The sequence below is a fragment of the Pelophylax lessonae genome (genome assembly GCF_965119305.1).
Source record: "Pelophylax lessonae genome assembly, chromosome: 2".
In the NCBI taxonomy this organism is placed as follows: domain Eukaryota; kingdom Metazoa; phylum Chordata; class Amphibia; order Anura; family Ranidae; genus Pelophylax; species Pelophylax lessonae.
Genome location: NC_138769.1, coordinates 49,466,655 through 49,479,771, shown reverse-complemented (window position 1 = coordinate 49,479,771; position 13,117 = coordinate 49,466,655). Strand labels below are relative to the sequence as shown.

General features: G+C 40.8%; 1 protein-coding gene across 1 annotated transcript in view; it reads left to right on the top strand.

The window, feature by feature from the left end:
- The window catches only part of DSCAM (DS cell adhesion molecule), a 779,527-nt gene that overhangs the window by 316,269 nt on the left and 450,141 nt on the right, over positions 1 to 13,117 (top strand). The window contains exon 4 of the mRNA XM_082245233.1: positions 7,769 to 7,915. Within this exon, the coding sequence (XP_082101359.1) occupies positions 7,769 to 7,915 (147 nt within the window). The remainder of the gene's footprint in view (positions 1 to 7,768; positions 7,916 to 13,117) is intronic.

Sequence of the window (13,117 nt, the reverse complement as noted above, 5' to 3'; positions counted from 1 at the left end):
AGTTCTACAGCTGTGTGAAATGGATTGTTTTCTATAGCAGGTTGGGGTGGATATTAGTGATTTTTACACAGTACTTGCCCCTTCTTGACCTGTAATTATTGGTGTACTGCTGTGCCCTGCAGGATTTTCGACTATTGAAAAATGTCTGAACATGGGCTTGCATGATTGCTTTGCTCAACAATAAACAGGTCATTCCCTTTCTCCAAGGATAAGACACAAAATAACGAGCAATAAGGGCCAGATTATCCATCCCATCTAGCCAATCCTGATTAATTATTCACAACAGCCTCCGTGCACTTGTCAAAGCCATTTCTGGGGCTTTCAACTGGAAGGCTTGGTTGCTATGAAACAGCCCAGAGTCATTATTATTGGGCCAGTGGCTAGTAAGAATCAGTTACTGTCCTTTAAATTTCACTTTTCCGTGACAACATAAACAGAAGAAAAAAAAAATACACTCTTGCCTTTTGAAGTAAGTGAATGCACAGTTTAGCTTTCCTATGGTACCACAAGATAACTGTAAAATTTATGTAAGAAATAAAATTTATGTAAGAGCCGATTATTATGTTTTAAGAGTTTTGCAATACATTGCGGAAAAATGTTAATGTTAAAAGCGCCTGGACAAAGGAGGTAAAAAATGGCACCCACTCCATGGTAATTCTTCAGATGATGGGGCTAAAAGGGTGTATTAAAACCATTGGCTTAATTATTTTGAAAAATTAGCAAAGGCATTGATGTTTTTTAGGACCAGTTCTTCTCAATGATCCCTTCCCCCATACTCTGGGGAGCAATGAGCAATTTGCCAAGTATAGTTGGATACATTGCAATTGCTTAAAGTACACTGGCCACTCCATGTAACAGAAATATTCTTAAAATATTTGCACACGGTACCGATGTATGAGCATCCGATTCCTAGCAGAAAATTACTGCATAAAAATGTGAGGATGGGCAGTAGAGTAAATGTGTGTATTTGTGCTTTTTTGCACGTACACCACATAAAAATTTTCAAAATTCTCTTGGGATGTCGTACGCATGTATGCACGTATTTATGTGTCTATGCACATATGTGCATACAATACTGTCCAGCAACACAGATTTTTGTATTTTTTTTTAACTGATCAATACGCAATGCAAGTTTACACACCATTAAAGTGGAAGTAAAGTCAAAATTTTAAAATCAGCTGACAGGCAGGGTTTATATAAAAGAAGAGACCCTTTTCCTGTCAGCAGTAATGTGATCTGAGCTTGGGCATGTGCAGCTAGGACCACAATTACGGCCTGCTCCATGTGCCACTGCAATTTGACGTCACCGTGGCCGGGCTTACGAATCCTGAAAGGAAGACTGGGCAAAGATGGAAGCGGCGGGGGAGCCGTGACAGCACAGCGCTGGAGGGCTCTGTTTGCAGGTAAGTCTGTCATATTGTATTAGTATGCGGTGCATACTAGTACATTATAACTTAAATCTGCAGGGATACCATTTTTTAGCAAACTTATGGGAATTTTACTATAGCTTTAAAAACAATGGACTGCTTAGATCATTAAAAAAATGCCTGACTCCCTAAAAATGTGGCGCATCCATGTGCAAGAGGCTGGATACAGCTATGTGCCCATTGGTACCACTTTCTGGCAAACCTACCTCTGCAAGGTCTGTAGGTGCCCCTGTCAACCACATATTAGTGTAGCACCCCACTAGTTAGTATAGGTTGCTAGGTTAATTTAGTTCAGCTCCTCTGCAATCAGGGGTTGATTGTTGCTCAATGTTACTTGCTCAATGTTACACAGGCTGCTGGTCTGATTGCTTTCCTCTGCAATCTAGAAGATTATTATTATTATACAGGATTTATATAGCGCTGACAGTTTACGCAGCGCTTTACAACTTGAGGGTAGACAGTACAAATACAATACACTTTAATACAGTAAGAATCAGAGGGCCCTGCTCGTTGGAGCTTACAATCTAAGAGGGAAGGTCAAGTGATACAAGAGGTAATAACTGTGGGGGATGGGCTGATGGAGAAAATAAAAGTACAGTTGTTAGGTGGATGCCAGATAGGTTTCTCTGAAGAGATGTGTTTTCAGCGATTCTAGAATTACAGTGGGAAGAAGAATAGGAGAGCAGCTTGAATATTTATGGGAACCCAGCCAATCCCTGGAAGGTTGTGTGCAGAAGGTGGTTGAAGAGCTCATAATTAGCCTGAAGCCTGAACCAGAGGGGTTCTTGAATCCTGGGTTAGCCTTACCAGAGGAGTCCCCGCCCGAGTGGCTCTGTCCCTTTAGGCAGACTGCTGTGAGATTGCTTAAAGATCATAAAGGTCTCAGCCATAGCTTAGGCTGGGGCGTCTTTTTCCTAAAGTCTGAGGTTTCTCTTTGTGGTCTGGAAAAACACTCTGGAGGATACCAGGTGGAGGTTGGATGGAAGCGGTTCCAGTGTTTGGTGGTATTGTGAATATGCGTCTCCCCTGCTCTTATGGGGTATCCTATGCATCCCCCATACTTATCCAAGTTCTACTCAGCAATAAAAAAAATACAAAAGATACCCCTAGACTGTTTATTTGAGCCAATGAGAGAGAAGGCAATGCCATGTGCCTGGCTGTGTGTGCACTAAGTGGGGAAACGGGACAATCCAATGCCAACAGTTTCTGCAGGGGTGCACCACATTAGAAAAGTGGGAGTGAAAAGGTACCCCCCGCACATTCCACAATGCAACTTAAAGTAATATTGGTGTTCCTCTGAGCCAGGATTTCTAAAACCAAGAAGTTGCATTAGATTCCCAGGGTTTGGGGGATTTTTACATTTATAGTAACAGATTCTAATCTGAAACCGCTGGTTCCTAGTCATTATTTATAAGGGAAATTTTTCTTACTACTTACTTAGGCCTTGCTAGTTAATGTCTTAAAAAAAAAAAAAGGGCACCAAACCTGTGTGATCTTTGATCCCCTTCATGTTCAGGTAGATTTGGTTGCCTTACTCTGCATTACAATGTAGTAAACCTATTGTATTTTTATAAGTGTGATAATATGACTTACATTTGGTAAGGTCGCGAGTAAGCAAAATCTATTGCAAACCCAACCTTCCACTTTGGCATTGTTTTATCACAGTTACGTGAAAGTTTACGTTTTTGGGGTTTATTTTCAAGATGTGCAAAGAGAGATCACATAAACACCTGCAGGTAAAATCAAACTGTGCATAACATTTAATTAAGTAATGACCGACCGAAATAAAAAAATGGAATTATATTGGAAAAATGTTAAAAGAAACGTAGCTATAGTTGCCTTTTGCCAAGGAGTCCTGCCCGTTTTCCAACAGCTTGGCAGATGGTCAAACCAGATGCGTGCATACAGCAGTCCTGGTGAGAGACTAACTTTATTCTAGTTTTGGCTGTGGTGCATACAGGAATCATTTGGTAGTATTGACCCTGGAATTACCTTTTAAGGAAGACAGCACAAATTCTTGAAGGGGCTTGGTGGGTTCCTAGTAAGGGTGCTCTTGTAGTATTGGGTCAATTGGGTAAAAACCAACCCCATTCTACATTCTTATGTATTAGTGAACCATTGTTATGTCTTAGTGAGCCATGTCAAGGAAAATTAAACTTTCCATCAGGCACGTGGATAATATTCCTGTCTCTACACAGGAAGTAGGTCTTTGCACATGATGCCTCTGGGGCACCCAGCCCTGGGTCCTCAGTAGACATGTTAAAGTGGTGGACAGAACTTATAGACACATGTCTAGGATGGGAATTCCCCTTACTTTGTGAGATTTTTTTTCAATTTCTTTTCCATCTCCAGGACAGGAAGTGAAGGGAAATCTCCCCAGTTGAACACATGCAGTAAAATACAAGCCGGATAGGGGCTTTAACTCTTCCCAACTTGATTGAGACCTGAAAAAAAAAAGTTTGGGCTATAAGTACAATTATGTATAATTTAGTTTGGTGTTCACTACAGTTTGGCTAACTGTAGCTGCTTAGTGCTCTAGTTACCATAAGTGTATGACGGTGTAGCATTAATTAATGTATATGTCTTCAAGAGCCCCTGATGTGAAGCATGGGCATCAGCAGAACTTTTTACGGGGGGCATAATTTAAAGGTCACCCATGATCCACTAATTTTCGACCATCTCATGAAGGGGAGGGGCTTAGCCATTATCACATAAAGCTCAGGCATGCAAAGGATTGAGAAACCGGATGCAAAACTTAATAGAAGGATCAAGCTGCCATTGTCTGATTAGCAATTTCTAATCTGTTTTTATGTTTGCACAATTGACACTCTTGAATGCACCACATTATCTGAAAACTTGTAAAGAACGGCTGGCACACATGATTATTAAACAGAGACAGGATGGTATAAAGTGGCTTAACAACCACTTTAATGGGGAAGAAAATTGAGATTCGGGGGGGCACTTGCACCCCCTTGCGGACGCCCATGATGTGAAGACCTAATATTCGTCCTCTACATAAAGGCTGCTCTCTCTGTGTACCTCATACTCAATGGTGGGTCATAAAAAGGCTCAATATTTTCTAACTACAGTCACATACATCATTTACATTCCCAAAATGTCCACATTGTGTGTATGCAGATTTTACCTCTAACAATGCAAAATGAAACATGATTTATGATCCACAAACTTCAAGAATATGTCATCAAAATCACATTATTTCAGTCGTTCCTCTCAGATATGTCGTTAGTAACAGATATGTGTTGTTGGTCTGTAAATCTACCTGGAAAGGTTGTAATATCTGCACAGGCCCCCAGAAACAATAACTCAATATATCAGTGACAAAACGCCAGGCCCAGTTTCCTTACAAATTACATAAATATGCAGCTAACATGGTAAAGAGGCAGAAGAAAAATATGATTTTACATCAACAGAGCAGGAATAGTTTTATTAAATCTACTGGGACAAAAGAGTATGTACTGAGATTGGTACAGCAATGATAAAATGCCAGTTGTTTTGCTGAACGTTACTAAATACTGTTGTCTAGTGTAAACCTATCACTGGGGATACTAATCTAGTATATATAAAGGCAACCATTTTTTATTTTTTTTCCCCCCCTAAGTTTTAGTTCTGGATTAGTTGTTAAAGGGTTAGACCAAGGTACAATGGAATCCTAGGGTTCTTCCAACCATGCACTGTCTGATCTCTTTCCTTCTGTCCTTAGGCTAAACTGTGCAGATAAACCTATCCCCCTGCTGGGCCACCGGCAGCTGACTGGATACCCGAACAGCAATTGCATTTGATTGGATACAGCTGCTGTTCAACAGAAGCAGACTACTTTGACAAAAGTTAATTGAATAATCTTTATTATTCAAGGGCCATCCTCTGAGCGGCTTTTGGCTGGTTCATCAGGGACCAGAGGAAATTCCCTCATATGCCGAAGTTTTCTCCATAGGTTTCTTTATCAATGAGACATTTATACCTCTTAGACAAGTAACATGTCAGGACCTGGATCACCTACATGTGGTACTGTGGTTCCCAGAGCCAAAGGTCCTACTTCTGGTGTCCACCAGCAGATGTCTCTCAGAAGGGAGCAGATCCCAGTAATTGGGCTCCACTTCATGCTGGCTGCTGGGAGGATGTTTAGTCCCTCCGCTACTATATCAGTGGCAGAACCACCAGGGTCACAGCAGTCGCACTTGTGACTGGGCCCTAGAATTACGCCACTGTGGGGGGGGGGGGCGTCATTCTGCCTCGCCCATCCCCATCTGTTCTGTCACTGGTAGGGTTCCCCCCGCCCGCCCATTCTGTCACTGGCTCAGAGCCTGTACTGATGGTCCCTCCTCTCTCACATGGATAGAGGACAGCCAATCTGCTCCTTTTCCTCCTGCCCCTCTCCTGTGTGCATCACGGGAAGTGTGAAGCTAAGCAGTTGAATTTAATCATTCACATTTCCCATGGTGCACACAGGAGAGGGGTGGGAGGAGATGAAGCTGATCGGCAGCATTGATGAGCACTGATAGGAGGCATTGATGAGCACTGATAGGTGGCACTGATAGGAGGCATTGACAAGCACTGATAGGCGGCATTGATGAGCACTAATAGGTGGCACTGATAGGTAGCATTGATGAACACTGATGGGTGGCATTGATGAGCACTGATGGGCAGTACCGATGGGCACTGATAGGCAGCACTGATTGGCATTGATGAGCACTAATAGGCGGCATTGATGGGCACTGATAGGCGGTATTGATGAGCATTGATTCATGGCACTGATAGGCATCGCTGATGGGTAGTGATATGCGACCTTGATAGGCAGCACTGATGGGCACTGATAAACGGCATTGATGGGCATTGACAGGCAGCATTCATGAGCACTGATAGGCAGCACTAATAGGTAGCACTGATGGGACTGCACTGATAATCAAGACACTGATGATCAGAGTCCTGATTATCAGTGTAAACAATGTACTGACAGTCTTGCTGGTTAACGGCTCTCCTTTCCTAACACAGACACAGCATGGGAAGAAAGGAGTGCCAATAACTGACAAGTCTGTTTACATATGATCAGCTGATCACATGGTAAATGGTCACTGCGATTGTCCGAAGGACACAGCAGTCACAGAGCATCCTGGATGTGCACCCCAAGGGGCACGTGGGAGGCATGATTCTGGGAGGATGTCCATGGGCGCCCTCCCAGAACTTGAAGCCCAGAGCTCGAATGAAGGGGGGGGGTCAGGGGGGCCTTCATGGTTTCTAGTTACACCTCTGTACTCTATATATAGTTAGTTTGCTAGTTAGGCTTTCTGGTATTTAGGATGCTTGTTAGGTATTTTTTCATTTGGTTATGGTTCACTTGTATCTTCACAGTTGCTGCTGTTTGAATATGCTTTGTGTCACTGGTAATAAACTTGCTTAAATCATATAAAGTCTGGTAGTGTAGCTATGTAGATCTGGCCATCCCCACAGTCGGTATCCCTAACATACCCACTAAAACCAATAGATCTTTTTAGCTATTTGTAAGTAGAGGATTCTTCCCACTGACCACCAATGTAAGGGGCATTCTTCCCACTGACCATCACACTAATACACTGTGAGCTGCAAATCTCCAGCTCCCTGAGACCAGAAAGATATTTAAAGAGTTCCTCCATTGAGGAAGCCTGGGTTAGATAATTTGTCATGTTTTTATTGCAGTATGTGTTCCCTCTATAGCGATATTTCAACTCATATTTGTCTTGGTGACCAAGACGTAAAGTGAAGGGAAATCCAAACATTTTGAGCTATCACCAGAACAAGAGACAATCATGTCATTATGTGAGTGCCCAGTCCTGAAGAATGTCCTATACCGTCTTGTCGCCCCCCCCCCCCCCCCCCCCCCACTGTCACCAGAAGAAGTGGAAATGCTGGTGACATCATCAGACTGCCAAGAAGGCGGCAGAGAAAAAGGTTATATACAGGGGTTTAAAAAAAATGAAATTTTACAGGGGCGAACTTTGGGGGTGGAGAGGTTACATGTCTGGAGTTCCTCTATAAAGGAAATCTGTACTTGGAGAAATATGGACGTCATTGCTGCTGTCCTCTCCCTCCATAAATGCTAGTTGCCTGACTGTCACATTGTATCGTTGGCAAAGTTTCTAAGCCTTTTTTTCTCTATCCAAAAACAAATACATTTTTGGCTGGAGTTGGGCTTTAACATATTATTTTTTTTTAAATAAAAATGCCACTCGCCATATTAGTTTCTAAATCTGACAGGTTTGCTGATCACATGTCAGATGTGAAATCTATGCCTTAAGGGAGGTGAGAAATTCTCCTGTAAGTAATCCTTCTGTTCTGTTTCTTTGCAGGATCTAGATTTCTCATTACATCATCGGGAGCCTTGTATATTACAGATGTACAGAATGAAGATGGATTAAATAATTATCGATGTACAACGCGGCACAAATATACAGGAGAAACGCGGCAGAGTAACAGCGCCAGACTGACTGTATCAGGTACAGGAATTCTTCGCTCTTGTCTATGGCAGCCTTACACCAAATGACCCCAACGAGTGTTCTCATGGTCTCCTATAGTCACACCAGCTAAGATATTTCTAATTGTTGCTATGACCAATTTTAAGAGATCTATTTATAAAAAAATGTGCTTGGTGAATGTCTCATTGTTTGTGCAGACTTTGAGTAATACCCATAATGTTTGTAATATGTGCAAGCTGTCAATTTCTATTTATTGCCTTCCATTGGGTGAATGTAACACTCCCTAACATCCATTCTAAAATCGAATGTTCAATGGAAATTAAATTTGGAAGTACAATATAAAGAAATTCTCCTCAAAACCAAACTAATAGGACTTTGACTGTACTACTCTAGATTATATAAAAGTCAAAAAATCTTTATTTTGGACCATTAAAAACAAATTTTGGAAGAATTTTATTCACATATTCCAGACTTTATAATTGATTCAAATACTAAAGTCATCCATGCTGTATACGGAGAATTCCAACATCAGTTATTCATCACAAGGGTGATGAATGAAATTTCCACATTCAACACGTTTCAAAGGTCACTGACTGCTTCTTCAGGGAGGATACATATTTCCCATTTGCCTGCAAATATAAACAAGGAAAATATAGGTTTCACTCTTTTACATTGTTCAAAATAATCTCTTTTATGACAGCAAGCATACAGCCTACCTGAAAGAACATCACAATGGTCATGTATTAAAACAAAATTGGAGAAAAGGCCCCCATGGATAGACAGGCCCGGATTCTAGGGAATACGTCAAGCAATGGAAGGAGACCCTCAATGCCAGAGCAGCAGTTTGACATGCAGGATATTATATGATGTAAAACAAAATATAATATGAATATGAATGGAGCATGTAAACCATTCCATAACATACCACCATAAAAATGACATAGAAAAAAGGATACCATAAGGTTAAAAAAAAAAAAAAAAAAAGACTTTTTCATAATCTGGAGTAAAATAAAGTTTTTTTTTTTTAACATTACTATAATCTGGAGTAAAAGATTTTTTGACTTTGAAAAAATCAGGAGTAAAATAAAGATTTTTTGACTTTTGTATAATCTGGAGTGGTACTGTTAAAGTTCTATTAGTTTGGTTTGTAATGGAATTTCTTTATAGTTATGCATAAGAAGGATGTGGTTAAATGATATATGAGGACATTTTTTTCCCCTATCTCTCTTTTGTAATCTGTTTGGTGAAATTTTGAAGTTCTTTAGAATGTCATTCATCCGGACTCTGAAGGCATTATTGAATGTGCAGATGAGATTTTTCATACAAATATTTGTGCGAAAATCTGCCAGCTTTAGCGTTGAAGCCACTGTGATGATAAACAGAAGAAAGACATATGGGTTTATTTATAAAAAAAAAAAATGTGCTTTGCAAAGGTCTTATTTGCACAAATGTAACAAATAATACTCTTAGTGCCCATTCACACTACCGCGACTTGTCAGGCGACTGGTCAGCCTGACAAGTTGCGGTCCATGTAGTGCTACGGAAACCGTTCTAATAGGAGCGACACAAGTCGCTCCGTCTTAGAAAATAGTTCCTGTACTACTTCGGGGCGACCTGGAGTGACTTGCATTGACATTCATTATATGAAGTCCATGCAAATCGTGCTGAAGTCACGGTGCACGCGACTTCACAGGTCGCCCCCGAAGTCGTGCCGCGGTAGTGTAAACCGGCACTTAGACTTCTTTCACACAGGCTGTCTGATCAGGTCCACCTGTCAGTTTTTCAGACGGACCTTATTGGACTGTCCATTCATACCTATGGAGCGGCGGGTGTCAGCGGTGACGTGTTCGCTGATATCCACCGCTATCCAATTCGATCTGATCTGCAAAGTCTAGACAGATGGTGGTCCTATTTTCCATCCATCTGGCGGATTGGATGAAAACAGACAGGCGGTCCGTTTTCATCCAATCTCCCCAATAGAGGAGAGCGGAGCTCTGCAAAGTGAGCGGAGATGGACCTGTGATCTGCCTGCTCACAGTGCTCAGTGAGGATCAGAGGAGCGATCCCCAATAAGCAAGCAGAGTCTGTCAAACAGATACACCACCTGTGAAAGGGTTCTTAGGGGTCATGCACACTGCATCTCAAAAAAGCTGCTCCTACAGGCTTTTGAGCTTTTTTGAGCTCTAATTTTTTTCTGCCTGGAAACTCCCCTCCATGTTAGCCAATGTGTCCATGCACACTATGGCTTTTTCAGGAGTTTTACAAAAAAAACCCCATTAAATTCATGTTTTTGAGAGGGGTTTTCGAGTCAAAAAGACACCCAAAAACACGCAAAAAAGCATGAAAAAGCACAAAAAAGCTCAAAAGAGATAAAAAAACACACAAAAAATATGAAAAATTAGCTAAGGGGAGGGTTTGAAAAAAAAAACACTTATGCTCAAAAAAGCTCAATAAAAACATGCAAAAGAGCACTAAAAAAAAGCACAAGCTTCTTCAAGCTGAAATAAACGCTCAAATGCCTGTAAAAGCAGCATTTTTTTTTTTTTCGAGCTGCAGTGTGCATGAGCCCTTAAGCTGGGTTCACACTAGTGTGATTTTGTACATCGCATATGATTCTCACCGCATTGCTGTGTACATCACATGCGATGTCTGTGAGATGCGAATTCAGTCTTACAGTTTGTATGGCTGAAATCGCATCGCATTCACACCAAAATGGTGCAGGACCTTTTTTTGTTCTGTGCTGCAATCGGATTGCATGCGAGTTCAGACCCATGCAATCCAATTCATGATTTCCCAGTTTGCACCGCGCTCTGCAAACCAGATTGGGGGTGTTATTAACTTTACATTGACACCCGCAGCGGTTCGCAGAGAGCAATGTGTACTGCCTGCTAGTGAAATGCAATGCGGGATCCTGCACAGAAATCGCGTTGGTTCCCGCTTCGCACCAGTGTGACCCGGGACTTAATGTGTGTATTGTCAGTTTCTTTGTTGCCATTTGCCACATTTGATCCTAAGAGGAAAATAGCCATAAGAACATCCGACTGTAAGAGTTGAGGAACTATCACCAATAGAGAAAATAGCCTAACGCTGCAGGATAAGAACATTCAATCAGCAGGGAAAATAATGCGGGGGAGACCTTGGCACCATGGAAACAGTCTATGGAGATTCCTGTGCTTCAAGCTGAATGAATGGGTGTTCTGCCAAGCGCACCTCCACCACTACTACTACCACCACTAAATGTGACCGCTTCCTGCTCAGGGATCCTGGTTAGACTATTTTTCCTACTAGTAAATTGTATTTAACTCACCTTCTCACCTTTCTCTTAGGTTCGAATCTTCCAGACCATTCACACTGGAACAAGGTCTGAGAAACCCAGACTTGTATAAAGTACTCGAAATTTCTACTTGAGTAAAAGTACAAGTGCTCGATCAAAAAATTACTTGAGTAGAAGTGGAAGTGCTCGCAGAAAAAGTTACTTAAGTAGAAGTACTAAAGTATTCAACATTTTTTTTACTTAAGTATTGCAAGTAGTTTTTTCAAAAAAATTGCTACTTAAGTACTAAAAGTAAAAAGTACCAGTAGTTTTGAAAAAAAAATTCTACTCAAGTACTGAAAGTAGAAGTACAAGTACTGTGTTATGTAGTTATTAAAGAAATAAGTCAAAAGTTTGAACATCATATTGTTTTTATTATTTCAAATGATTTATTCAAATGATTAACCTGTGTTTGTTAGTAGTTTCTTGATGCACTTTAAGCGCTGTAGCACCATTTATTTGTTTGTTTCATATTTTCTTTTTATTGGAAAGATTTGGTATAGCAGCTTTTATTATACACAGCCTTTATTTTCGTATGCGCTGATTTACAAATGACATTATACACATTTTTTTGAGCTTTATGCAACCTGCCATCTACTGTTCTGGCACTGGTAATTTTTTTAAAAGTAACGAGTAACTATGCAGCACAAAAAAAAAATACTTGAGTAGAAGTATCGAAATCATCGAAAAAATGTAGTGAAGTAAAAGTAGAAGTAGGAGAAAAAAATTCTACTCTAGGAAAGTACAGATACCGCATTTCGGTACTTAAGTACAGTACTTAAGTAGTTCTACTTCGTTACTATACATCTCTGGAGAAACCTCTGTTCTCACATGTTTTTACACCATGGGAAAGTCCTGTGCTATTTATGGTGTGTACTGGCCCTTAGCAAATATTACCATCGTCTGGCGAAACCCAACAAAGAGACTGACATTTCACACACATTACAAACATTATGGGTATTATTTGTTAAGTTTGGGGGAATTATAAGACATTTGCAAATTTTTTTTATAAATGAACCCCTATGTGTTTCTTTTCTTTATCACCAAAATGACCCTGTTGCTAAAACTGGCCATCCACTTGCAGATTTTCATTCGAAAAATATCATCAGTACATTCAATAATGCCATCAGAGACTTGGCAAATGTCGTTCATCTAGGGAACTGCAGGCCTCACTTGCCTCAGTTAAGGTCAGTGTTTATGATTCAACAATAAGAAAGAGACTGGGTAAAAATGGTTCTTTTTGGTCAGCAGTGGCTTTGGCCCTCTCCCACGGACCCCATTTTTGCCCAGTCTCTTTCTTATAGTTGAATCATGAACACTGACCTTATATGAGGCAAGTGAGGCCTGCAGTTCTTTAGATGTTGTTCTGGGTTCTTTTTATAACAGGGTTGATGTTCCTGGAGGGAAACGCCAAATGGAAAAGGATTTAGGAAAACTAGAAGAATGGTCAGAACTCTGGCAACTGAAATTTAATGTGGATAAGTGCAAGATAATGCACCTGGGACGTAAAAACCCAAGGGCAGAATATAGAATATTTGACACAGTCCTGACCTCAGTATCTGAGGAAAGGGATTTAGGAGTAATTATTTCAGAAGACTTAAAGGTGGGAAGGCAATGTAATAGAGCAGCACGAAATGCCAGCAGAATGCTTGGATGTATAGGGAGAGGTATAAGCAGTAGAAAGAGAGAAGTGCTTATGCCGCTGTACAGAACACTGGTGAGACCTCACTTGGAGTATTGTGCGCAGTACTGGAGGCCATATCTCCAGAAGGATATAGATACTCTAGAGAGAGTTCAGAGAAGAGCTACTAAACTAGTACATGGATTGCAGGAAAAAATTTACCAGGAAAGGTTAAAGGACCTTAACATGTATAGCTTGGAAGAAAGAAGAGACAGAGGGGATATGATAG